The sequence below is a fragment of the Myotis lucifugus genome, unplaced genomic scaffold (assembly GCF_000147115.1).
Source record: "Myotis lucifugus unplaced genomic scaffold, Myoluc2.0 scaffold_386, whole genome shotgun sequence".
NCBI lineage: Eukaryota > Metazoa > Chordata > Mammalia > Chiroptera > Vespertilionidae > Myotis > Myotis lucifugus.
Window position 1 is genome coordinate 220,652 of NW_005871434.1, and position 27,444 is coordinate 248,095.

Here is a 27,444-nt window from a genome sequence, read left to right on the forward strand (position 1 = left end):
AGTTCAAATAGCAAACTTGGCTTCTGACTAGAGGAACCACTTCCTGGTCTGGCCATGCCAACTCTCTCCTGTTCCTTCTATCATGTGCTTCCTGCTGGTCCCTGCCATGTCTTGCCTTTATGCTTTTGCCCTTGGAACTGACTGTGGCACCCTCCTCCAGTAAGCCTTCCCTGATCTTCCTGCTCATTCATCTACTGATCACTTGTCACATCAGCATGAAGACTCAACTCCTTCTCCCACACCAGTGTTTGTCACCTCCACTACCCTGGGGATCCCTTAGAGCCAGACACGGGGCAGAGCACCAGGAGGGCCTCAGGAATTATGGCTTAATGAACACAATCAGATTCCGAGACCCCAAATTGCTCCACATCTCTCAGGAGAGGCCCAAGCTGGGTCACCCAGGAGGGAAATCACGCCCCTTGTCCTCACCATCTCGAGCCACCCTTGTGAAAACACCAGGCTATCAGGGTCCATCTGTGAGCCTGACATCCAAGTCCTCTGTGACCTGTTCCCCATACTAACCATCTCTCCCAAACCTCACACAGTTGCTCACTCTGAACCAGCAAGTGCTCCTCCCTCTTCATGCTGCACCCCAACCCGGGCACTTCTTTGGCACCCCTGCTATCCTGCTTAACCTCTACCTTTCTGGGAGGCTCCCAAGACAAGGATAGCCTGCTCCTCTCCCTATTGTTTTAAGCTGGGCAAGGGGTTGTGGCCCTGAGGCTGTTTGCAGTCCCCTTACTCAGTGTCCCTTGTTTGTGACTGTGTAAATACACTTTATTTTCTATCCCCTCCTGGGCGACATGTGGAGTGTGAACAGGCAGTGTGCAAAATGGTGGTGGGCAGTGTGAGAGGCACATGGAAGAGCCCCGCGATGCCCACCCTGGTCCCCAGGCTTTGTAACACTGAGCAGTGGGCAAGTGGGAAGGGGTGGGGGGCTGAGCATGAATCCCCATTCCAGGAGGTGCCGAGGAGGCCGCTTCAGGCTCCAGGAGCCCCAAGAGTCAAAAGGCCCTGAAAGGGAAGGGGTCTGGGGGAGCATTGTTGGACTTTGGCACCATTCTTGGCTCTGACTACAGAGACCACAGGACCATCATGAGGAAGGAGGCATGGGGATGCCACTCCTCTGGGCAGCCTCCTCTCCTGGGGCTTGGACCTGGCAAAAGGGTGGGGCTGGGGAACCGAGGGAAGGAAGGGAAGTGGAGGCTGGGGACCCCTGGAGAGGAGGCTAGCCTGGGTGGCGGAGCCCTTCCATCACTGGTCAAGATGGGGTGATGAGGTGCTTCACAGAGGAAGATGTAGGGGCACTGGGGACCTGGGTCTCATGACATCCTTTCAGCTGCTCTGGCCCCCCCTCCTCCCAAGAAGCAGGGACAGGCACTGCCCTGGCCTGGTTCCTGCTGGCTGTGCACACCCCAGGTGACCCTGTACACAGTAAGGGGGACTTTGGTTTCTGCTTGGGCCATGAGGCCTGCATCAGGCAGGAAAGCCCAGCTTGGCCATCTGTCCCTGGAAGCCAGGGATCCCCAGGAACATTGTGAGGTGTTGACATCCAGCCCAGAGTGGCCCCTTCTTCCTCAGGCCTCCTCCAGTTCGTTGGCCCTTCCCAGCAGGGCTACCCTCCTGTTACCCAGGCCTGGTGGGAGGAGGGAGCTTTCTGTTACCAGTCCTGGGACCTCTGTGTCCTCTCGTGCCCTTTCTGTTAAGAGGGGCAGATTTCCAGGCAACTGGGCCTAGAGGGGTACTGACCAAGATGGTTAAACAGTGCTGGGGAGGGTGGGTATGACAGGTACCCTGAGGATCCTCAGGCTCCAGCTCTACCCTCTGCATCCTGCTGTGTCCCTTGGAGTGGGTTTGGAGTTTAAGTGTGGCCCTGGAGGCCCTCCCCCACCCCCAGCTCTAGGCTCAAGGGCAGGGCCTCAGTTGTCCAGGCCCTGACTGTAGGGTGTGGCCAGCTCCTCGGCATCGCTGTCTGAGCTGCCTTCACTGTCCTTGGCTGGCCGCTCCAGACTGCGGAGGAAGCGAGCGTCTTGGGGGGACAGCGGGTAGAGTGTATCCTGCAGTGCTGCGCCCACGCCCATGCCCAGCAGCTCCTCATCGGACGATGGCAGCGAGTCCTCATCCAGGTGCCGTGCCAGATGTAGCCCGTCAAAGGCCAGTGGGTCCTCGAAGGATGGCGGGCCCTTCAGTAGTCGCACCTGGGGCCGGACGGCACACTGGATGTGTGGACCCACCTGTCCCTGGGCACCCTCCTCTCCCGCACCCCAGGCAGACACTGACTTCTGGCTGGACACCAAATGAGGACACGCAGGGCTCTCAGGTCTCTCCCGCGCTCACCTCGGCCTTCAGCTCCTCTATCTGGTCCTTGAGCTCCCGGATGTACTGCGAAGAGTCTGAGTGGTTCAGCTGGCCCTGGATGCGGCCCTCCTCCCTCTGTGGGTGAGCCAGGTTACAGGGGGTCAGGCAGCATGCAGGCCTGGAGCACGCTTCACCCCATCCGACCCCCTCACCTGGATCTCCAGCTCTGCAATGCGTTGCCGCATTTCAGCCACCGCAGCCATGCTGTCTGCCTCTCGCAGGCGCACCGCCATCACCTCCTCCTTGCTCTGAGGGCAGTGGGAAGAAGGCTGGTCAAGAGCGAGGCAGGCAGGGGTTGGGGTGGGAAGGCGGGATCCGGGAAGGGGGCACCTTGCACTCGGCCTCTGCCTGCTTGCGGCGGCTTTCACTCAGCTGTGTCTGCAGCCCCTTGTTCTGCGCAGCCAAATACTGCAGCTTCTCTTGCAAAGCCGCGCGTTCTGCCTCTACGCGGTTCAGAAGGTTGCGGTGGATGTGGTCCTGGAGGAGAGAGGACGTGCGGGCGGGTGTTATGGCCTACCCAAGGAAGCAGCCATGAACACCAAGACCCTGAGAGGGCGACTGCGGCCCACCTGCGTCTCGAGTTCCACCACGCGCTGCCGCAGCTCTCGGCCCTCGGCCAGAGCCTGGGCCTCGCGCAGACGCACGCTCATCAGTTCATCCTGCAGCTCGCCCAGGACCAGCTTCCGTGGGGACTCCTTCCAGCGGCCCCCGCGGGACAGATGGGCCTGCCAAGAGAGGCCGGTGGTCAGCCAGGGGCTCTTAAGCATGGAGGGTGGCCGACCTCCTGGTTGCACCGCAGTTTCCTGTCCATTGGCGAGGGCCTCACCTGCCAGGTGTCCGAGAGCTCCTGCAGCTGCAGCTTCAGCTCCCTTGCAGAGGCCACCGCCTGGCCCTCCCGCACCTTGAGTGCCTTGAGCTCCTCCTGTAGCTGGGCCACGTTGTTCTCATCAGGCAGTGAACTGTTCCTCTGAGGGGGACAGGAGCGGTCAGAGCCTAGGGCAGCTGGTAGCCATGCATCCCCTTCCTGTAGGCCAAGATGCCTTCCCTTATTTCTTGTGGGCTCTACTTGGGGTAGCCCAGCTGGGAGAGGCCCATGGGAGCAGATCCACCTCTGTGGCCCCAGCTGTAGATTCTCACCTATAAAATGGCTGCCAGAGCCCTGGCCGGTGTGGCTCATTTGGTTGGAGCATCATCCCGTACACCAAAAGGTGGTGGGTTCGATTCCTGGTCAGGGCACATACCCAGGTTGCAGATCCAACCCCAGTTGGGGTACATGCAACAGATTGATCTTTCTTTTTTAAAAGTATTACAGATGTTCCCCCTTTTTTCCTCATTGACTCCCTCCACCCTGCACCCCCCATAGATTTTTCTCTTATGTCAATGTTTGTCTCTCTCTCTCCCCACCTTCCTCTCTCTAAAATCAATAAAAATAAAATGGCTATAAAAACAGTACCTGCTCTCTCACAGGACTGGCTTAGGGCAACACCATAAATCTTACTGCTGAGGACACCAGGCAGGCTGGGTTTGGGACCAGTGCCTTCCCACCTGGGAATCTCAGATCCACTCATATGGGGCCAGAGCCAGGACCTGCCCCAGCAGAAGCTGAGAAGACTGGACTTTGGCACCTTGTACCCACTCCTTCCCAGGTAGCCCCTCTTCCTGGGAACCCACTTAGGGTCAGCCCAGGCCCTGTCTTGGCTTCCCAAGGGTCAGGGATGAGAGATTTGTGTTCTGGCCTTTGGGAACAAAATCCAGTTTGCCACCCTGGGACCTCACTGACCCTTGTTTGGGTCAGAATCAGGGGAGAGAGCCAGGATCTACTGGGTACACATTTCCCTCCAATGTGGAGGGAAGCCCAGCTCTTGGATAGCTGATGGGGATTGAGGGCTGTGGCAGAGACACCTGGGAGGCACCCAGAATAGTGCAGGCTCCAGGAGGGTGGGCGGCTTCTGCCAGAGTGACTATGTCCTGCTGCCTGCCCTCTTTTGGCAGCTTTGTAGAAGATGAGTCAATAGTCAGTGTGAAAGCAGCTGGGGATTGACCTAGGAGGCCTGGGGTCCCCTTCAGAGCTGCAGGCAGGAGAGGGTGGCCCCTAATTTCCCCCTTGGTGAAGTCTCCATGGAGGTTCAGGTGGGGTGAGCAGCTCTGCTGGACCTGGGATTTCCCTTCCCCTCCTTCCCTCCTGGAACCTAGGGCCTGAGGCGGGGGGGGGGGGGGCATGAAAGCCAGGAAGCCCATGAAAGCCAGAACACTGCTTTCTCTACCTGGGGCATGAAGGGTGGGGCGGGCCCTGATGGGGGGGTGGTCTCTCTGTGGGGGAAGAGGGAGTAGGGGCCCTAGGACTTGGGAAGGTCTAGGACTTGGGAAGGGTCTAGGGGTGAGCGGCCCACTTCCTATCTGCCCAGACCCTCCCGTAGAGACCATGGGGGAAGCAATCTTGGGTTCCTTGGGACTGCTGAAGCAGGAGGATCTGATCCCAGGACACTCCCCCATGGTTCCCCTGGCAGCCCCTTTTCCTTGTTCAGGACTGATTATGTACCTCCTTAAGTGCATGCATCACCCCACCTTCCCTCCCCCAGAGTCTCCCAAACACCGGATTGCCCAGCTGCACCTTCTCCATGTCTAGAACCTTGTCCTGCATCTCCCGTAGGGCCCCTAATGTCTCCATCTCCCGCAGCCTTGACTGTTCCAGCTCAGTCTCCAGGTGGGCCACAAAGTCCTCGGTGAGGCGAGGGTTACCCTGGGGACAGATGGAGAGCTGCATCAGTTCCCAGGCTGCAGCTGGAGGGTGGGCAGCCTTCCTGCCAGCTGGCTGTGAGCTCAGGACTTGCCTCCTACTCTCCAGAGCCCCAGGGCTGGGAGGGGGCTCAGGCTGTGGATAGAGTGAGGAATCAGGAGAAAAACTAGATCCTCTTCCTGTGCCTTCTGCCTTCATGGGAAGAGAGTGGAACCCCATCATGGGGACCCTGATGACCAGGCCTAGTCTCCTTCCTGAGAAAGTCACACAGAGGGAACCTACTGAAGGGGACCTTCCATGGTCTCAGGATACTCCCTGAGGGATGCTAATGGCTGGTTCCCAGGATTGCTGGGTGGGTGTGGAGAGGGTGGGGCTCAGGGCTATGGCACTCTGGGCCCTCTTTCTTCACCTCTCTCCTCTCTCTTCCCCCATATCTAAACAGGAAAGGATGGGAAAAGAGTTTGCTGGGTCCCCATTTCACTGCCCTGGTGGCCTGGCAGGGCATTCTCTGGAAGGTGGCCCCTGCCCTCTACTACCACCCCCCCTCCACTGGCCTCCTGTCCAGCTACCCAGGCCTGCTTGCTGCCCTCGACCACTTTGGGCCTCTGACATCCATGGGTGCCAGTAGCCCTCCCTTGGCCCAGGCGGGCTTCAGGCCTCATACCAAGCTCCAGCTCTGCCAGGCTGACCCTCTGCTCACACCCAAGGAGATGGTGCTCAAGGGCCAGTGTCTATGGCACTACCTGCCTCACCCATCTCTGCATCCCCCAAAGGACAGAGTTCAGGAGTGGCAGGTGTCTCTTTAGCCTGAAAGAGGGCATCATGCCAGTGGTGGGATGAGTCCAGCCCCAGTTTCCCCATTGGCCCAGCTGCTTCAGAGCAAGTTGGGGGCCACAGCACTGGCAGGTGAGGGGTGGGAGGTGGACACAGGTGAGACATGGCGAAGCTCTCTGTCCCTGTCTCCAGGGACAAAGAATCAACTTAAATTCCTGAACTAAAGCCTGAGCCAAGGTCTCCAGGCCTGGGTGAGAGGTCCTCCCAGGGAACTACCCTTCCTTCTCTCCACCCATTGTTTCTTGACACATGAGGTTTCTCCAAATCAGGGAGCCCACTTCACTGCCAGGCTTTGTTGGGATCAGGTCTGGATTGTAGTGTAGGGGCCCAGGGAACCTACAGCATCTTTCTCTGTCCGTCCAGGGCATGTGTGCACATGTGCATTCTGAACTTGGGGGCTGCAGCTGCTGGCAGGTCAATAGATAAGGAAGAAGCCTGCTGGGTAAATCTGAAGGAAGGTTCTGCAGATCTTTTCACAGTGCTCTAGCCTGTGAGCCCTTCCCACCACTGAGTTCAAGACCCCATAACAGACTTGCACTGCCCACTCATGCCAACCCTGCCAGTTCAGCGTAGTGGGCATAGACCAGAATCTCCTCTGAGAGGGCAAAGTCCTGGGTACTGGAGAAGGGAGCCCCCTCCCTTGTCCCTCATCCTAGCTCCTAGCCTTCATGGTTGACCCCTGGGGAAGCCCAATAGCTCCGAAGACCTTGGGGAGACACCAAGGAATCACAGGCCCATCAGTCAAGGTTGAATGCCTGTGCCAGGAAGAGGGTCCTGCCAAGCATCCCCGAGGGTGGTGGAACATGGAAACCATAGAATTCTCCCTCGGGTCAGGGGTTGATTGCTGAGGGTGGGGCTGGGGGAGAGTATGCACTGAGCTTTGGGTGCTCTCCCCACCCAAGCGGGGGGTTGGAGTGTGGCCTCACCACGGTGGCCTGCTGGTACCTGCTGCTCCTGCAGCTGCCGGATGGTGCTCTGCGCTTTCTGCAGGTCTTCTGCTGCTGAGCTGCACTGCTGCCGCACCACCGCCAGCTCCCGCTTGATGACATAATTTTCCTCGGCCTCCTGCGCCCGTGTCACCTGTCCCTGAGCCGATGGAGGATAGGGCATGACCCTCTGCTCACACGCCAGGCCCTGCCTCAGGCCCACCTTAGAGTGAGTCCCAAGGAGGGCAGAGGAGTAGTGGGAGAGGGGGTGAGGCCTCCTTCACTCAGAGTCTGGGATGGGGCGCCCACGGGACCTCGGAACAAGGGTGAGGGGTAGGCAGGTACAGGACACCAGGAGGAGCCTGGAGGAAGACACCGGTTCTCAACCCGGGGTCCAAGCTCTGTGGCGCTTAAATGAAGACGGGGCCACAGGCTGGGGCTGCTGACAGCTTTGTTCCCTCCTGACTTCTGGCTGTTGACCTCTGTCCCAGGGGAGGAGAAGCAAGTCCTTATCCAGGGTGATGGCACACCAGAGCTCAGGCTCTGCTGGTGAGGGTGGGGCAGCTGAGGCCTGGCTCCCCAGGGCAGGGTTGGGAGGTGGAATATGCCTCTCCCCTGGCCTTCCTCATTTCTGATCTACCCCACCCAGCCTCATCCCCTCACCCCATCCAATGTGGGTCCCCCCATTCCATGCTTGGAGCCACCAGGTGGCAGGCAGAAGCTTCCAGATAAAGCCATTCAAGATAAGGCAGCAGCAGAAGCAGGTGAATGAGAGAAGATGGCAGGCCTTGCAGGTGGAAGCAGAGAGTGTGAAAGGCCAGAAGGGATGGTGTGTATGTGTGGGTGGGGGAGGCTCAGCAATGCACACACTAAGGCCTGCTGTTGATGCACCCTCAGGCTCCCTGAGCCCTCCTGGTCCCCACCGTATCCCCTGAGGGAGGAAACGTTGTGTCCCTGTGTGTGTACACACACTCACAGACACAGAGACATACCCTCGGTTGCCACGTTTGCACACGCACAGCCACCTCCTCTAGATGGAACCTCTGTTTTCCTGAGAAGCAGTCCCCAGCCACCCCCATGCATGGTGCCAGGCCTGTCCCCCTCACCCATGGCAGCAACCAGGGAGGAGGCAGTATTGGCTGTCATGTGTAGAGACTAGGAAGGAAACAGGAGAGTCAGAAGAAAAGCTACAGTACCTGGATTAACCTATCAGCCAGAGCAGCGCTCTCCTACCCGGCGAGGGAGTTCCCAGCAACAGGGGGAGGAGGCAGAGCAGAAGGTGCGGGGACAGGAGAGGGGGAGAGACAGACAAGAACCACTTGTCACTAACGCAGTGAACTATGTCTAGAAGCAGGGGAGACAGGAGTGAAACCTGAGAACCAGAAAACCAGCAGGACAGGACCTGGAGGAAGACCAATGCCAGAGCCAGTTCCTTCCAGGAGAGGGGTCTGTGTGTGAGCTGAGTGGGAAGTCAGGGGGGCTCACGACTGGGGCCAACTAAGGTCAACTGGGAAAACTCAGCAACTTTGATTTGGAGACTGAATAAGAATGGAGGCTTTGGGGCAAGGGCAATAAAATCCTGTGGACAACCTGTGGTCCATGCAGGGTCAAGTGAAAATGAGGGTAGAGCAGAAAGAGGGGCCTCCAACTCTACTTTCATTTTTAAAACAAGATTGGGGCCATGGTCAAGGTTGTGGCACCCCATCATGGATCCAGTGGCAAGACCACCCCCTATTCCTTCACTCCCATCTCCTTCCTTTTGAGGGCAAGGCTTTCAAATTACAGGGTGGGGTGTCCTGTGGCCCAGTTCCAGGCACCTCAGTCAAAGTAGCAGTTCTACCTCCTCCTCTCCACCCAGACAGCCCTGGAGGGCACCGGACACAAATGGGTTGTGGTGATTGCAGTTAACTAGGTTATCACTCAACCTCCAGCTCCAAGCTAATTTTCCCCACGGTCAGATTATATGGCAGCTCAAATATCAGTGGGGTTCATGGTAAGGCCTAGGGCAGGAGTCTTGCTGGCCCTCTGGCTGTTGGGTCCTGCTTGGGGCCTGGAGAGTTCAGTGTCTGACAGGCAGGTGGCATACCCCTCACCTTCTCCAGGGTCTCAATCCGCTGTTTCAGAAGTCGGTTCTCTGTTCGAAGCCTCTATATGGGGAGAGGGGAGAGCATATCAGATCCTGCCTTCCACTTCTATAGAGAGGTCTATCCCCCAAGGGGCCAGGCCAACTCCCAGAAGGACAGAGCTAGAGGCTTACATTTTGGGTCAGTGATCCCAAAAAACAGGGCCAATTCCCATTCAGAACGGCCCATTAAATTAAAAAAAAAATATTTTTACTGATTCAGAAAGGGAGAGGGAGAGAGAGATAGAAACATCAATGATGAGAGAGAATCACTGATTGGCTGTCTCCTGCACGCTCCCGCAATGGGGATTGAGTCCACAACCTGGGCATGTGCCCTAACTGGGAATCGAACTGTAACCTCCTGGTTCATAGGTCGATGCTCAACCACCGAGCCATGCCAGTTGGGTAGATTTTTTTTTTTTAAATAAGCCTTAGTTCAGTAAAGATAATGCGAGCACTTTTGTGGATACACAATGTGTGTGAGGTGGGTGGTCTGTACCCATGCCCTCCTTGGGAATCTGCTAGTACTCCATGCTCGGGCCTGTCCACTTCCCACAGGGCAAAGGCTTCTGCATTTTGGGGGAAGCTGCTATCAGACAGGCCCCATCCTTCACTGCTTTGCCTCCAGCCTCAGAGTTCAATTTTCAGTTGACAAACTCCTCTCAGAATTTGGGTCCAGGGTAGGAGGTCTTGCTGAACACCCATACTTCCTTCGGCTCGACAACTACATCTTTGTGACCCACTGACAGCCAGCTAGCTGTGCCCAACAATCGTTACTTCCCCCCAGCCAGGGGGAGGCCATCTCCCTTGCTTTTGTCTTCCATCCTGTGCTCGTGGATTCTGGTTAGATATTTGTGGTTTTAGGTTTTCCTATGAAGCAACTGCTCGGAGAGATGGCAGACTTGATTGATGACCTTTGATTTATATCATGGATGGGGAAACTGAGTTGGAATGAGGCAGTGTTTTGCCTGAGCCTCCCAAGCTGTTTCAGAGGGTAGGTCTCTGTCCCTCAAAGTGATCTGGAACCCAGAGTCTTGACCCATGACCTTGGATTTCTTTGGCATAAACACAGCCATCCTTGGAGGAGCTGGATGTGCCCTGCAGACAACTCACCTCTCTCCTGCTTACTCCAAAGGGAAAGTGTGTGTGTGTGTGTGTGTGTGTGTGTGTGTGTGTGTGAGAGAGAGAGAGAGAGAGAGAGAGAGAAAGAGAGAGTGTGCAAAAACTATGGGGGCTATGTACTAGTAAGAGCTTAACATTTTTTTCTGTATTTTTGATGCTTGGACATCCTTAGGCCTTGCTAATCCTGGAGAGACTGCCCCTCCCAGGATTTAGCTAATTCCTACAGATAGTAAACAACCTGCTTGACAAGGCAAACCAGCCAATCCAGTGTGCCCCCTCCCCACCCCTCCACACACACACCTTTCTTATCTAATTCTTACATATAAGCCAATATTTCCCTTCCGAAATCGTCACAGGACAACTAGGGACCACTCCTATAGCCCCTGAAATTATTCAAACTAGTCAATCCTAAACTTGCTCAAACTTGCCCACCCTGCTTTGCCCATTCCTTTGCTTGAAAACCACAATAAAGGCTCTGGCCCCTATTTTTCCCCTTGATCTCTCTGCCTCCTGACCAACCCTGATGCTTCCCCATATGGCCTTTCATGGCCTGGTGTGCCCTGCCTCTTTGAAACTGTAATAAACTCTTCTTTCAAAGGCAGTTAAAACAAATCCCAGGTATATTTTAAAACAGGCTAAAGGTGAAAGAGCAAAGGACAGGGCTAAGGGAGAAGGCACCTGCCTGAATCCTTTAAGACCTCCTCTCATGGGAAATTTCCAAGCTAAACATGTGGTCCAATGGTCTGCTGTATACCTACCTAATGCTGAGCCCTCATAGTCACCAGATGGGAGCAGGCCTTGTCTGTGTATGAGTAAGACACCACACACACACACACACACACACACAGCTTGGACTAGTGCATCAGTCAGGGTGCCACTTCTGAGAAACAGAGATGCTAAAAAATTCAAGACACAAAACTATTTCTGGAAATCCTACAACCAGGGACAGAACAATGATGCTCTCTTTCCCACTCAGGAATGGGTGGCAGGATTGGATTCTAATCTAGGTTTTGCCTTTGCCTTTCTAGAGGACGTGGGGATGAGGGGATGATGATGATAGTGGTGGTGGTGGTGATAATAATAAATTGAACAGTAGAGTAAGTATCATTTCCATTTTGCAGAAGGGGACACTGAGAGGATCAGAGAGGTGAATTCATTTTCCCGGGTCACACAGCTGGTCTGTGGTAGAGCTGGCATTTGAACCCTGGTCTGCGGGACTCCAGTCTCAGCCACTGTGGTAGTCTGCCAGTCTATAGACAGAGGACAGAGCCAGGCTGTGTTGGGGTTTGTGTTTATGTCTGTCCCCCTACCCCCACTGGACTGAGGACCCTTACTCTCTGCTGTGATTGGCACAAAGTAGGTGCTCAATAAATTTTTGTTGAATGAATAACTAAAATCACGTGTGGAGGGATGAAAGCAGGGGGAGAGGAGGGAAGACTGGGTTCAGAGACTCTGCACACTCAAAAAATCCCTTGTGATATGATTTACAGTAAAAAATATATATTTGGTCTTCCATCCAGTCCTGGCACAGAGCACCTAAAACCCTGGGAATTTTCTAAGTGAGGAGAGAGATAAAGGTGTCTTTTGTTATGTTAATGAGGACTTTTGGAAAGTCCCTTGGCCACCTAAGGATGGGGCCTGGTTCCCAGGGAATCCAACCATGTGTCAGAGGGTTGGAACTTTCAGTCCTATCCCCAGATCTCTAGGGAGAGGAGATGGGTTGGAGGTTGAATAAATTGCTGATGGCAAATGATGTAATCAATCATGCCTGTGTAATGAAATCCCATAAAACCCCACAGTATGGGGTTTGGAGAGCTTCCAGGTTGATGAATGGTTGGAGGTTCTGTGAGTGTGGTATAAATGGAAAGGGCAGGGAGCTCTGTGCCCTGTCCCCAAACCTGTTCCTATGCATCTCTTCCATCTGGCTGTTCTTGAGCTAAATCCTTTATAACACACCAGTGATCTAGTAGTAATATTTCTCTGAATTCTGTGAGCCACTCTAGCAAATTAATCGAACCCGAGAAGGGAATCACAGGAACCTGTGATCTACAGCCAGCTGGCCAGAAGCATAGGTGACAATCTGGACTTGAGACTGGCTTCTGAAGGGGGGAGTGGCAGTCTTGTGAGACAATGCCCTTAACCTGTGGGATCTGACATCATCTCCAAGTAGATGGTGTCAGAATTGAGCTGAATTGTAGGACACTCAGCTGGCGTTGGAAAATTGCTTGGTGGTGTGGGGAAAAACCCCACATATTGGAGTTGGTGACAGAATTGTACCCTCAAACCTAGTAGGGCTGGCTGGCCAGGCACCAGGGGGAGCCAGGGGCCATGAGTGCAGTACACTGGCCTATCCTCCCTGCATATGGCCCCCGCCTACCTCGGGGCTCCCCCTTACTCCTGACCTCGGGGCTCCCACCACTGAGGGCAGCATTCCTGATGTTCCTCTAGCCCCTCAGGCCTGCGGCTGCTCGGGCCTTTAGCACTCAGTTCCCTGGACCTGCAGCAATCTCCCCTACACATTTTATCCAGAGTTCTTTCTAGAGTTCATACTCTATACTTATTGGTTCACTGACTGTCTTCTCACTGCAATGGGAGCCCCACAAGGCCAGGTCCACCTTGTCCACCTCTGTGTCCCCAGCTCCAGGTGAGCCCTCGCTCACACAGAGAGTCAACCCCTCAGAGCCTAAGGGCAGTCTGGTGTGCCTCATGTGCTGGGCAGGGCTGCCCCCTAGTGGCCACCCACTTCTTGCCTTGGGATGGAAGCTCCCAAGGTCCTCTGGTCCCTGTCCCCCTTCCCTAGGAACTCACTTTGATTTCGATCTGCTCCTCCATCTCTTTACTCTTCATGGCTGCGTATTCCTTCTCGAGCCTGCAGAGGAGAAGGCTGACATGGTCACTATCCCACCACCAGGGACCTCTTTTCCACCAGCGCCCTGGCTGCTGGGTACTGACCTCTTCATCTTCTTAGGGTTGTACTTGACCTGGTAAGCCTTGAGGATCAGCTTATCCGGGCAGCTGTCGAACTGATGGGGTATCACCTTTTGGAAGTACTGTGGAAACATAGGCAGTCACTGATTATAAGGGTGTAGGGGGGCGCCTGAGCCCCTCTGTGTCTGCTGTGCCCATTGCCCTGGAGGAGGGAGGGAGGGCAGAAGCAGATCTGCCTGGGATGTCACCATGTACCCAGTGCAGTGCCTGGCCTGCCTGTTGTGGGTGCTCTATCATTGTGGAGCAAGTGAGTGAGTGTGAGAAGGCATCTGGAGAGAAGCTGCCAGAAGCCAGGACTTCAGTTTGCAGGGGGAAAGCAGGCTGCAGTAGCAAAGGCCTGGGGGTGGGTTGAGGTAGGGTCTGAGCACAGGGCACCTTCTTAGAGGAAGGGGGAGGCGTGCTGCACCCAGGGCGGTGAGAGGATACTGAAAAGGTTGTAGAATTGGGACAGCCAGGAGCAACCTGGAGGGAAGACCCCTCAGTGGGTCTGCTCGCCTGGGGCCTCTACAAAGGGTTAAGTGTGAGCCACTGGTGGACACAGCTTGCTGTTGGTTGGGGCCAGGCTGGCTCCTGCTCCCCAGCCCAGCTGGCCCGCTCTAGCAGCTGCAGACAATGAACATTCGTGTCTGTGGACACAACTGTGGCCTTTGTGTATTCTTCTCTGAAGTACCAGCTGGAGGACACTGGGAGGGGGCAGGAGCCTGCATGGTGGGGACATGGCAGTGAGAAGCAGGGAAGCCAGGGTTGCGTAGGCCAGTGAGGCTGCCCAGACCCCTCACTCCCTCCTTTGTCCTCACCTGGCCCAGTTCCTAGGCCAAAAACCACACCCAAGGCCCCGTGGTTTGGCTAGTATAATTATTTACCACAAAGATTTTGGGGGACACAAAGCTGGGGGCAAGAGAAAGGGGGGTGAAACCTCCCAGAGCCAGGGCCTGGGCCTTCCTCTCTCCCCACTGCCAGGCTGCTGGCCCTGGACTGTGTCTGGAGCTCCTTAGTGCCCAGCCTGGTTCTCCAGGGAGGCCTCAGGGGTCACAGGGGATAGAAAAGGATCAGGCTGCTCAGGAACTCCAAGTGTCTCACTTCACCTACCCTGGGTGGGGGGCAATCCCACCCTTCCTGGGCCCCTGGCCCACCTGGGACATGCCCTCCATGTCCAGCTGCATCAGCTCCACCTGGTTCACCTGCAGCAGGGCGAGGCCTACCCGGAACACGATCTCCAGGCCCTGCAAAGGCAGTGGGGACAGTGCTTCTCCGATCCCTCCCCAAACCCTGGCCCTTCCTTGGTTGAAATTTATTTCCAGTGTGGGGCCTTTGGGAGAGCAAGAGGGTGAAGGGGTCCTGACCTCATACATGAAAATGTCGAAGACACGAGTGGCGACAGGCAGTGGGAAGGTGGTCAGGAAGAGTGTGAGGAACCAGGACGAGGCGTACATGGACGTGTGGAAGCTCTGGGAGCGGAAGTGAGTGTTCAGGTCCGGGAGCTGCTCCTGAGGGGTCAGAGGAGGAGGCCCAGCACTGAGAAGGAGCCTGTGGGCACCAGGCACAGCTGTCCGTGCCCACAGGCTCCTTCCACCTGGAAGTGCTGAGTCTTGGTGCTTCTGCCTCCAGGAAGCCTTCTCTGGTCTGCCCTTGGGTCCCTTCCTCTGTGTGCCCTCAGCACTGTGTTTGGGTGAGGCTGAAATATTCTAGAACTCTGAGTAGCATGAGGTGGGGACACAGGCAGGGGTGACAGGAATAGCAGCAGCTCATGGGTGCAGGATGTGCACCTTGGGTAGGAAGTGGCCCATCTGCTCTCCTTTCTGCTCATAGGATCCTCATGATCAGCCTGACAGGGAGCTTCTGAGGCTTGGGGTGGGTTTACTTAACTGCTCAAGGTCACTCAGAGAGTGAGCGGTGGGGTGCAGTGTAAACCTACTGCTGGTCAACCTGTATTCCTTGACTTGCCAGTCGTTGTGTCTCCCCACTGCCCCCTCATGATGCTCTGTGCCCAGCAATGCTCAGGGGATGCCGGTCTGATTGGCCTGAACTTCAGATTGCTGAAAAGTGACAGAAACTGGGGAAATAAGCTGGAGAAAGTATTAGGACCCCCTTGATGTCATTTACTAGAAGAAGGGACCCTGGTGCCCCTTCCTGCAACCTGCCCTAGGCTTCCTTGCAGGCCCAGGAGCTCCCTGGCACTGTCCGGCTACTTTGCTGTAGGGGCTCTCAGCTACCCAGCCTGGGCAGGGCCACTTCTTCTCTGCAGGCCCTGGCCCCTTGCTTGTTGGCACTACCAGGTCCCCTTGACCAACAGCACCTCCCAGTTTTCCAGGCCTGAGGAATGGGGCTTTTATGACCAGGCTTATCCCAGGGCCTACCTCCCATTCCCCCTTCAACTCTCATCCCCAACTGCTGTGCAGTTTCACAGCCCCATCTGTGACAGACTTCTGGAGCAGGCCGTGTGTGTGTGTGTGTGTGTGTGTTCTTCCCTTGCATGCACAGGGAAATTGTCTGCCAGCCAAGAGTGGCCCCTGTGCCCTGTGGGGACTGCTATTTATAAACAGAAAGGTCTGTGGCTCTCCTGTAATCATCAAAGGCAGGCAGACAACACTTTCCCTCCTTCTGCCATACCACGATAGGAGCAGACAGTGAGGGCGTTATGGGTGTGTCTGGCAAAAGACACCTTGACCCCTCTGCCCTTGGATTCTGGAAGCCCAGAGCTCTCAGGAGCCCCCACTATAAATGCCTGGCTCTGTCCTATCCCTGGAAGTGTGCTTGGGGGCAATGCCACATGGCTCCCTGGGGACTAGAGCCCTTTTCTGAGCTGGGACCTCTGGATATGATTTCTCAGCCCTGGAATTTTCAGTTAAATAGACCCACTGGGATGGCTGTGGGCTGCAGAGGAGTGGGTGGTGATGGGCCACCCCGGCCCCACTCACCTGCAGCATGTACTCAAACTGGTAGATGCAGAGCCCCAGCTCAGCCATGCTGGGCTTGAAGAGCTCCCGAAGGCGATACTCCTGCATCAGCCGCACAAACACACAGAAAGCCTCTTCCTCCGGCATCTGAGGGATGGGCAGGTGGGCAGGGGGCTGAGTGTGGGCAGGGTAGGAAGGGGACACTTACTGCTCTTCCTTTGGACCTGGACTACTGTGCTAGGCCTGTTTCTGCTCTATTTAAGTTTAATGAACGTGGACTGTGTGGGTTGTCTGAACTCTCACAATGAACCTCTGGTCACTCTTGTTTACTGATGGAAAATCTCCTGAGGCTGAAGTCACCTACCAAAGGCCACCTGGCAGGTACTTGATCCCCAGGTCTGGCCACCTCCAGAGCCCATGGTTGGGACACCAACTGGTCCACTCTCAGTGTCTCTGTTCTCCTCTTCCAAAGCCTGCTGAATTCTCTGGACAAAACCCCAGCCCCATAAACTCCACACTGGCTAACTTAAGCTCCCTGTTGGAATTCCCTGTCCAACCCTGGGAGGTGACTGAGTAGGACGGCCTGCCCCTCTAGACCTTGGACAGTACAGTGGACATAACAGGCAGTCAGCCCCTCTGTGTTCACCCACTGGGGGCTCGGCCTGGGGACTGTCAGAGGTCACAGTTGGACGCAGGGGTAGGCTCTGACAGTAGAACACTGGATAGAGGGTTACATTCTGCTTTTGTCCACCTCCTGGAAGCAGAGCTTAGATGGGCTGGGCCCTGCCATAAGCCTGGCCCCAGGCCACCTACCTGCATTAGGAGCAGGCCCACGATGAAGGCACTGCCCTGGCAGTAGCCCACCTCCCGGTCCACCAGAGAGTATGCCTGTAAGGGAACGTGAGTGTCAGGGCAGGGTCCTGCCAGGCTCAGTGACAGCAGGCAATGTGGACAGTGCTTCTTCATGTAGGGTTGGGGGGTCCTCAGCAGTGGGGGCCTCACCTTCATGACATTGAAGAGGACCTCCTGGCCTAGGCTGTCCTGGCCCTTGAAGAACTCGTGCTCTGGGTAGGTGCGGGCGATGTCCCTGCGGATCAGCTTCTCGCATGGCGAGGACATCTTGAGCAGCTCTGAGTACTGGTTCTTGACTGGCATGTTTGTAGCGCTGCACAGGAGCTGCCACACAATGGCCCGGAAGTGGTGCGGGATGCCCTTGTGGATAAGCTCCTGGGGACGGGGTGGGCAGCAGGAGGCCAGACTGGATGCTGGCCCAGTGCAGTCTCCCCAGGGTTACCTAGTCCAGCCCCCAAGATGGGGCTTGCCTATGCCATGCATGTGGCTCAGAGCTCCGCAGAGCCTTTGCACTGCAGACGGAGACCACACTGCATAATGTACTTCCCCCAGTTTGTCACAGAACATAGTGGGGCAGGAAACAAATAGGTGCCTGAGACGTCAGTGTGACAGCTACTTACCTGGCCAGCCCCATTCACACTCTCTTCCCTCCCTCCCCCTGACCTGGCAAGGCCCCCTGAAAGTGCCTGCACAACTCCACTTCTGTCCCTTTGCCCGTGCTGGGGCCCTGGTGCTGGCGGAGTGTGACCTGCTGTCTGTCCCTGTTGGCCCTCCCACCGCCCACCCACCTCCACCATCCCTGCCACCTTAAGCAGCTTTTCCTTCCTACGCCGCCACTCTTCCCACTCATTGGCGATTCGGCCCCATAGGATCCATGTGTCCTCCTCCAGGTGGCTCAGGTTAGAGGAGGCGGAGGAGCTGGATACGAGAGAGGAGCCGCTGTTTCGCCGGGAGCCATTCATGGAGCGCATTGATTTGGAGTCGGCTTCCAGGAGCCTAGGTAGGGAGGGCAGGTAGAGGCAGTTCTGGGCTGCAGGCATCGCCCACCCTGGTCCCTGGGCTTCAGTGACTCCTTGGGAACAGGTAGCTGCTGAGGAGCCTGGCACCTCTTCTCAGGGATTCCAGAGGCCACCAGGGATTTGGTCTAATTGTTCTTGCCGAGTGACCTCGGCCAGAGCCCTAACCTCTCTGAGCTATGGTCCATCTCCCTGGGTCACTGCAGAGGCTGCATTTGTTTGTCTCAATCTGTGCCCTGTACTGGGCTGAGAAACATATGGATTAGCTCACTGAGTCTTGTACCACCCATGAAGGGCAGGTTTTGTGAAGAATCATGTTTTATGGATGAGGGTGAGAGAGGGTGAGCAGGTGGCTGGGAGTACTCAGCCTATGAGAAGCTTTATGAAACCTGGGTTTCTGATGCTTTGACAGCGAGGTCCTGGCTGACTCTAGAGGGCCTGTCCCTCCCAGGCCTAGCTAATTCCTAGAGTTAGTGAAGGACCACCTGTTAGTGCATCTTTCATGTGCAAATCAATGAATCCAGAACCCACAAACCCACCAAGTCTCCATTACCAGGCTCTCACACTCAGGGCTACTATGTGTCCTGATCACCACAGGCCACCCCTATGCCCCAAAGCAGGCTGAAATGATTCAAACTAGCCCAACACAGGCCTGCTTACCCTGCCTTGCCCATTCCTTCTTTCAGAAACCACAGTAGAAGTACTTGCCTGCATTTCCCCCTGGCTCCCTCTGCCTCCTGACTGACCCTCGTGCCTCCCTGAGTGGCCCTGCATGGTGTGCCCTGCCTCCTGCTTCTGTCTTCTCAGTGGCAGTCCTCTCCTGATCTGTTGGCTTTGTAATAGCTGAATGATAATAAATCTACATTTTATTTTATTTTTTAATAATATTTGAAAAACATTTTTTTAAAATTCAAAGCTATACTTCTGGAAAAAAAGGGTAAGTTTTAAAAATAAGAAAACATAACTGATTAAAATTTCAATCACAATTAAATTAATACAGTAACTTTTTTACAAACTTATCTTGTTATAAAACATTGTTGCCCTGGCTGATGTGGGCTCAGTGGTTATAGCGTTAGTCTGTGAACTAAAGGGTCTTGTGTTCAATTCCCAGTCAAGGGCACATACTTGGGTTGTAGGTTTGATCCCTGGCCGGGTCAGGGCGCATGCAGGAGGCAACCAATCGGTATGTTTCTCTCCCAGCGATGTTTTTTGTTTGTTTGTTTGTTTTTCTCTCTCTCTCTCTTCCTCTCTCTCTCTTCTCCCTCCCTCATTCCCTCCCTCCCTTCCACACTCTCTAAAAATCAATGGAAGAAATATCCTCTGGTAAGGATTAACAGCAACAACAAAAAATACATTGTTTATGAAAAAGGAGAGGTCAGCCCTGGCCAATGTGGCTCAGTTGGTTGGGTGTTGTCCTATGGACCAAAAGGTTGCTGGCTCAATTCTTGATCAGGGCACATACCCAGATTGTGGGCTTGATCCCAGGGAGGGGGCATGCAGGAGGCAGCTGATTGATGTTTTACTATCATATTGATGTTTCTCTCTCTAAAAATCAATAAAAAATCTTAAAAAAAGAAGTAATATAACAGGTTCATTTCAAAAGCTCAAGAACCATTATTTAAAAGTAGTTTCAATTGTTGCCTCTGTTCCAGAAAAGTTCACTAAGCACACACTGAGAAAGTGTTACTATTTTAGTTACCTTTCATTTAATAAATACTCATACTCATGAATGTAATTATTCTTCTTCTACAACTCTATGGAAAATTAAAAGTACTTACATGTCAAAGGAGGAAAGCCAGAGCAGATTTAAAGGGCTTCAAGGAGTACTTGTCTGCTAAGCATCAATTTGACTCCCTTTTTAAAAAATTTTTATTTTTTCAATTACAGTTTATATTCAACATTATTTTATATTAATTTCAGGTGTACAGCATAGTGATTAGACAATCATATACTTTAGAAAGTGTATGGCTGGTGTGGCTCAGCTGTTGAGGATTGACCTAGGAACCAAGAGGTCACCGGTTAGATTCCTGGTCAGGGCACATACCCGGGTTGCGGGCTCAGCCCCCAGTAGGGGCCATGTAGGAGGCAGCTGACCAAAGATGTTCCTCTCTCATTGATGTTTCTATCTCTCTATCCCTCTCCCTTCCTCTCTCTCTAAAACTCAATAAAAACATAATTAAAAATGAGTTTATTTATTTATTTTTAATTTTTTCTTTATTAAGGTATTACATATGTGTCTTTATTCCCCCATTCCCCCCCCAAATAGTTTTTTTTTTTAAAAAGAAGGTGTTCCCACCAATATTTCCAGTACCCACCTGGTACCATACATAGTTATTACAATACTAGAGGCCTGGTGCACGACATTCGTGCACTGGGGGTTGTGGGGGTCCCTCAGCCCGAACCTGCCTTCTCTCCAATCTGGGAGCCCTCAGGGGAACCCTCTCCAATCTGGGAGTTTCTGTCTGTCTTTGCAATCATATGAGCGAATTGTCTGAGACCCCAACTCAGTTTGGTTTGTTGCTCACAGAATAATAGAGGCATTTTTTTTTCTTTGCTTCATTGGTGGAGATTTCCTGGAAGTTTTAGGATATCTTCCCTTTAATTTTTCCTAGACACTCTGATTTTACTTATGTCTCTCACCTTTGTTTTTCCTCCATCCCCCACCGCAACAGTAACTTGCTCCAGGCTCACTTTGCTCTAGTGCAGCGGTTCTCAACCTGTGGTTCGCGACCCTTTTGGGGGTCGAACGACCCTTTCACAGGGGTCGCCTAAGACCATCAGAAAACACATATATAATTACATATTGTTTTTGTGATTAATCACTATGCTTTAATTATGTTCAATTTGTAACAATGAAAATACATCCTGCATATCAGACATTTACATTACGATTCATAACAGTAGCAAAATTACAGTTATGAAGTAGCAACGAAAATAATTTTATGGTTGGGGGTCACCACAACATGAGGAACTGTATTAAAGGGTCGCGGCATTAGGAAGGTTGAGAACCACTGCTCTAGTGTCTAGGAGATCCATCTGCCACCAGAACTATGATTCCCAGCATTCCTGGTGCTCCCCATGTTCTGGGCTTCCGCTTCTGGTCCTGGGGCTGCCACCAAAACTACTATTCCCAGAATTCCTGGTGCTCCCTGCAATCTTGGTTTTCCCTTCCTGCTGTCTCGGTCCCATGGCCTCCCACTCTGCCAAGCTCTCCCTCTCTGCTCTCCGTCTGACAGCTTGGGGAGCCAATTTCCCCAAGCCGCTCCACTCTCCGCCAGCTCTCCCGCTCTGCTCTCCACCTGGTGCCTGTGTATGCAAATTAACCTGTCAGCTTTGTCAGGTTAATTTGCATACCCACTCCTGATTGGCTGGTGAGCAACGTGGAGGGATGGTCAATTTACATGTTTCTCTTTTATTATATAGGATTATTGACCCAAATCCTTATGCTATACTTTACATCCCCATGACTATTTTGTAACGATCAATCTGTGCTTCTCAATCCTTTTACCTTTTTCACCCAGTCCCCATTCCCCTCCCTGTAGTAACCATCAGTCTGTTCTCTGTATCTATGAGTCTGTTTCTGTTTTGTTCGTTTACATTGTTCTTCAGATTCCACATATAAGTGAAATCATATGGTATTTGTCTTTTTCTGATCAACTTTAATTTCACTTCGCATAATACCCTCTAGGTCCATCCATGCTATCGAAAATGGTAAGGTTTCATTCTTTTTATATGTATCACAGCTTTTTAAAAATATATATTTTCATTGATTTCATAGAGGAACGGAGAGGGAGAGAGAGATAGAAACATCAATGAGAGAGAATCATTGATCGGCTGCCTCCTGCACGCCCCCTACTGGGGATAGAGCCCGCAACCTGGGTATGTGCCCTTGACCAGAATCGAACCCAGGACCCTTCAGTCCACAGGCCGATGTTCTATCCACTGAGCCAAACTGGCTGAGACATGTGTCACAGCTTTTTTATCCACTTGTCTATTGATGGGAACTTGAGTTGCTTCCATATCTTGGCTATTGTAAATAACCATGCAATGAACATAGGGGTGCATATATTCTTTCCAATTAGTAGGGAATAAACCTACATTTTAAACAAGGGGAGGGCCAGAAAAAAAAGGTGGGAAGGCCTGACTCCAGAGTCAGAGGCTTTACTCTTCTGTCTAACAATGGCTTGAGAAACACAGCCAGGTTCCAAGATTCACTCTGCTTCTAGAAACCTTGGTCTTCTCATCTGAATGGGGAACTGTCTGTTTACTCAGGGTTAGGAGGATGACATTGCCTCTGGTGGGAGCTATTACTTTGCCCAGGACCAGACTCAGGCATGAGTGTGAGGGAGCATCCAGGAGCTTCTGTTTGGGGCCCAAGCTGTACCCTGCACACCCTCCTCCTACGCCAGGCCCCAACTCACCGGTTCTGCTCTTCCAGCTTGGCTAGCAGCTCCAGCTCATTGGGGCTGAGGTTCTCAGAGTCAGAGGTGGGGGAGCAGGTGGGGGCTGACAGGGCCTCCTGGGATGAGGAGTCAGGGCTCAGAGTGGGGCTTGCCATGGTGGGCAGGCTCATCAACTGCAAGCAGGGCCAGGTCACAGCTCTGTCTGGGGGCCAGAGACACACATGGTTAGCATTGGGTTGGGTTTCCACCTCATTCTGCCAGCTCTGGGCCAGCTGAGCCTGCTGTTCACCTGTGCACATTTCCTCACTCTGGGCTCCCACTTCTGCTCTGTACACTTGGTGTACCCCTCATCCCCATGCACCCCAGTTCAGGTGATGGCCATGCCAGCACCTTCTATTCCAGATGCTGACTACCAGGACCCCTGCCAGTGTGCTCCAGATGCCTGGACAGATACAATAGGACCACAGCAGGGCCCAAGCTGTCCTGTTGTCCATGGGCATGAAGGCCAAGGCTCATCTCCACACCCTGGAGTCTTCAGCAGAGCCTGAGGCCAAGACTTCCGTCACTCAAGACCCCTGCTGGGACGTTGAGGTGCAGGAGCCCCTACTTTGGTGGCCCTTTCTGATAGCCTTGGTCCTTGTCTCCTGCTGTGGTCTGCCCTGGGAGGCCTGCCTCAGCATCTGATCTTCCCTGTCTCATCAACCAAAGTGGGCTGCTAGCACAGCCAGAAGCAATTATTCTTTATTGTTAATTGTCTGGTGCTGCCAATTGCCAGAAGAGTTGACTACACTTGGGTTGGGAAGCCAGGGATGCATCAAAGTTCTGGGAGTCTGTGCCCTGGTGGATACAGAGTAAGAGCTTTAAGTTCTGATGGGTATCCTGATCTTGGCTTGCCGTGTGCCATGCAGATGTCAGGCCATCTCTCCTATTTTTCCTGGGGATGGTCTGGCCCCACCCTCCTGGGGGGCTCCAAGGACATTGGCCTCTCACCTTCTGCCAGTGTCATGAGAGGCAGCTCAGCACCATACCCAAAGCTATGGCTCCAGACTCAGATAGACGTGTGCCTAAAGCGTGGCACCCTCTCAACCAGCTGTGTAGGCTTCTCTGAGTCTCACAGGCCTCAGAGGCTGACTGTGAGAACTGAGTATGCTATGCACGTGGTGTGTGAGAACAGTGCCTGATATTTAGTGATCATTCCATAAACATTCTATTATTATCTATCCTTGGGCCAAGGTTGAGGGCTAGCTGGGAACCAGGGCTTCGGGGTTCCGCTATGCCTGTTGTGGGACATCTGTGGGGGTTGGCATCACCTTGTAGGAGGTTCTAGTCATCAGGAATGGCTAGGAAAGGGAAGGCTGCTAGGAGCTGGGGATAGTGTTCCTTTTACTCAGTCATTCTGCTTCTGGTGAGCCCACGTTAGCTCAAAGGGTCTAAGAAGATAGTGATCCCCAGGGTCATGGTGGCAGGAAGAAAATCCTGCTCCCCTACTGCCACTGTGGGCAGTCCCTTCATGCCCACCCATTCTCCTGCATGCTCTGTACCAGGAGTCCACTATGTGCTCTTGGACCCCACCTGACCTGGCTCTGACAGCTCTGCCTGCATAGGGGCCCTTGCCTGGTCTCTGGAGAGGTGGGAACTGGTCCCCTGGGCAGCAGGGGGATAGTGACAGAATGAACTATCACACCTGCCTGGCCACCTCAGGTCACTGGGCACCTTCCTGCAGTCTAAGCTTAGCCCCCAGCCAACACCCAAGGGCTCAGGGGTTGGCTGGATTTGATCCTAGCCATGCACTTGATTCTGGCTGCCTTCCCTCATGCTGCCCTGTCACGGGGGTACTATTCTGCTTTCACCTTAAGGAGGTGGGCAATAACCCTCCCTCCCCAGGACTCTGAGACTCCTCAGGGCCACTGGTTCTGCCTCTGGTTCCTGAGAGCTCCCCTAGTCTGTTGGGTACTAAGGGCTCTGGCTTTCGGTGAGTGGTATGAACTCTAGGTCCTGGCAGAACCGGCTGGCCAGGGACCACCTGCTCCAAAGATCAAGCAACATGTACCACCTAGCTAGGAGTTAATCATTCCTGACAGAGGAACAGTGGGGGCTGCACCAAGGCCTCCTGCAGAGTCAGTCTGTGGACAAGAAGTGCTGACCTAGAAGGATCTCTCTGTGAAGGAAGGGGCTGGGAAGGCTGCATGGGTTTCCCAGCTTCAGAGTTGGGAGATAGGGAGGAGCCTCAAAAGCACACCTGGATTTATGGAGCAGTGGGGGCCACAGAGAAAGAGACTACATGTAGCTAGGGTCATGACCTGGGACACTCTCTCAGTCATGCCTCTTCCTTGCTGAGCCCAGAGCATAATTGGCCCACCCTCTCCCCTAAAGAGCCTGAGAAAATGATTCAGGTCTGAGTTTCTGTTAAAAATTAAAAACCACACCAGGAACCATCCACCAGGAGAGTGTGTTCAGCAATTTATCATATAGTAATGTGTATTTCATTCAGAAAATAAAGTTGACTCAATGCATAGGGCTGAAATTTGCAGTCCGAAAGGTAGAAACTAATGATCCCTCAGGAACTTTCTTTTGACTCATCCCTGGACTCTCTAAACACTGCTTTGCCCTGGAAGCCATCTCCTGGTGAATGTACATACATACACTCAGACACATACTCATACAGGCAGATATACACACTCACACACAATCTCACACTTATATGTAACTCACACTTGATATACAGGTAGACACACACTCATACACATTCACTTTCACATGCACACACTATCTCATACCCATGCATACTCTTGCACGCACACAGGCATGCATGCTTTCTGCACTGACAAGATCTTGCCACCCTTGGAACTGAGTAGATTCAGATGGACACTGGCTTGCTGCCATCCTAGCTTTGTGAGCAACCTCACCTCCCTCCCCAGAGTGCCATGACTCTTACTGTTTCAACCATTTCTTTCCTGGCACTTACTGAGGGCCAGGCGCTGTTCTAGGCATTGAGTGGAACAAGGTGACGAGAACACAACTCCACAGGGTATGCAGCCATTTCTACCTTGCTAAATGGGCTCGGAGATGCAGAGACAAGGCAGGTCTCCTCTAGGGCCAAGGGGCCATACCTCTAAAATCCACACACAGGTTCCCTCTACGTCTGGGGTCCCAACTTCAATGCCATTTGCCCCTACTCTAACTCAGCCACCTGAAGGGGGATCCTGGCTCCTGCAGAGTAGGCAATGAGCCACCTAACCCTGCTCCTGCTGGCACCACCATCCACATCGCTCCCATGGCTTAGAAAGCTGAGCCAAGCAAGAGGGGTGGGAAGAAGACTCTGCTGGTGAGCTGGGCAGAGAGCATGGGGACAGAGAAGTCCAGTTGCCAGACATCTCCCATCTTCTTTTCCCTCTCCCTCTTAGGGAACTTTGGACACTGTCAGTCATTCCTCTTCCTTCTTGAAGTCCTCTCCCATCTAGTTTCCAAGAGGCTGGGCTCCTGGGTCTCCTGCTTCTTTGCCCGTTTTAGCCTCCCACATGGTGCCTCTTCCTCCATAGGCTCTGCCTGGGCCATTGTCCCTTCATGTTGTTGGTGATCTCACTCTTACGGCTTAAATGACTGAATATATGTCAGTGATTGTGACACCTCCATTCCCAGATTTTCCTTTCTCTTGAGAACCAGCCAGATTGCCAAATGACTCCTGAACATCTCCATCAGACCCCTGGCCAGGGCAGGAATTGTCATTGTCTGGGTCTCTGCTACTGGAGTGTCCCCCGCTGGACGTGGTACAACCTAAGAGTTGATAAATATTTGAGGAATTGAACCAACCTGCTCAACCACCAATATTTACTGGATGTCTACCAGGTGCTAGGTACTATGCTGAGGACTGAAGGCTGGTGGGCAAAGAGACACAGCCCCTGCCCACCCAGAGCATACAGGGGAAGAGACTAAGAAATGGTCACCCAAACTTCCTACTACAGATGGAGACAAATGCTTGGAATAAAAGATAAGGTAGACTGGAAAACAGTCTGGCAGTTCCTCAAAAAGTTCAACAAGAGTTACCACATGACCCAGCAATTCTACTCCTAGACACACATCCACATGTGAACTTGTCCATGACTATTCACAGCAGCATTATTCCTAATAGCCAACAAGTGGAAATAATCCAAGTGTCCATTGGCAGATGAATGGATATATAAAATGTGGTCCATCCATATAATGGAATATTAAAAGAAAGGAAGCTCTGATACGTATGAACATCGAAGACATCATGCAGAGTGAAAGAAGTCAGACACAAAAGACCATAAGTGACATGATGCCATTTATATGAAATGTCCAGAATAGGTAAATCCTTAGAGACAGAAAGTCAATTAGTGGTTGCCAGGAACTAGAGCCTAGGAGTGGGAGGAATGGGGTGGGGAAGAAACTGTTTATGGGATTTTTTGGGGGTAATGAAGTGTTCTAGAATTAGTGGTGGAGGTTGCACAACTTTGTGAATATACTAAGATCCACTGAATTGTTCATTTTAAAAGGGTGAATTTTATGATATGTGAATTATACTCCAGTTAAGAGAAGGTAAGGGATGGGGTGGGCTGGCAGAGGGACCTGGTGCAGAAGAAGTGGGGGAGGGGTGGGTGCAACTCAAGAAGGGACTAGGCAGGGGCCAGAACCCCACAGGGCATTGTGGGCCAAGGCAGCAACCTGACTGGGCTTGCACTTTAGGAAATCTCTCCTGACCTGCAGTGTGAAGATGCTCCTCCAAGCCAACTCTCTCCTGACTAAAGCCAGCCCCTCCTCCTGCTGCAGGTTGGCCTACCTGGGTCCCTGATGCTGCCACCCAATGGCTCAGGCAAGGCCTGGTACTACCCTCCTGGTGCTTGCTCTAAACCCTTTAGCCACTCCCTAATATGACTTGGAATATTGGAATCTTGGAATCCCAACATTTTTGCATGGTGCACACACCCCTGCCAACCTCACCTCCTCCCATATCGCAGTCCCTCCGCACTTAACCCACAAGGAGCACCTACTTCTTCCTGCCTGTCTTTGCACATGCTGTTCCCTTTGACTGGAAAGGAATTCTCCAAGACTTGGTTTGAGTTTTTTTTCTGTGAAATATTTCCTGCCAAAACCCCACCTCTCATGTCCTGGTTCATTTCTCTCTTTTCTCTCCCTGAAAATACCTACTCCCTACACCCCAGCCCAAAACA

The 27,444-nt window shown here is 53.2% G+C and overlaps 1 protein-coding gene across 7 annotated transcripts in view; it reads right to left on the bottom strand.

Annotated features, from left to right (window-relative positions):
* Nucleotides 1–755: 755 nt before the first annotated feature.
* EVI5L (ecotropic viral integration site 5 like) overlaps nt 756–27,444 on the bottom strand; it is a 32,995-nt gene continuing 6,306 nt past the window's right edge. For 2 of the 7 annotated variants that reach the window (XM_023743358.1, XM_006101894.3), the window contains exons 2-19: nt 22,274–22,457; nt 17,643–17,832; nt 16,987–17,211; nt 16,798–16,872; nt 16,006–16,131; nt 14,431–14,574; nt 14,221–14,310; nt 13,052–13,149; nt 12,908–12,968; nt 8,949–9,002; nt 6,875–7,015; nt 4,970–5,098; nt 3,185–3,325; nt 2,928–3,083; nt 2,689–2,835; nt 2,511–2,606; nt 2,338–2,433; nt 1,886–2,198 (exon numbers count right to left, since the gene is read on the bottom strand). In XM_023743358.1, coding sequence (XP_023599126.1) covers nt 1,920–2,198; nt 2,338–2,433; nt 2,511–2,606; nt 2,689–2,835; nt 2,928–3,083; nt 3,185–3,325; nt 4,970–5,098; nt 6,875–7,015; nt 8,949–9,002; nt 12,908–12,968; nt 13,052–13,149; nt 14,221–14,310; nt 14,431–14,574; nt 16,006–16,131; nt 16,798–16,872; nt 16,987–17,211; nt 17,643–17,832; nt 22,274–22,457 — 2,432 coding nt within the window. In that variant the 3' untranslated portion in view covers nt 1,886–1,919. Of the gene's footprint in view, nt 2,199–2,337; nt 2,434–2,510; nt 2,607–2,688; nt 2,836–2,927; nt 3,084–3,184; nt 3,326–4,969; nt 5,099–6,874; nt 7,016–8,051; nt 8,085–8,948; nt 9,003–12,907; nt 12,969–13,051; nt 13,150–14,220; nt 14,311–14,430; nt 14,575–16,005; nt 16,132–16,797; nt 16,873–16,986; nt 17,212–17,642; nt 17,833–19,630; nt 19,707–22,273; nt 22,458–27,444 lie in introns of all 7 variants that reach the window. The other 5 variants (XM_023743361.1, XM_023743359.1, XM_023743357.1 and 2 more) reach the window with 5 other exon arrangements.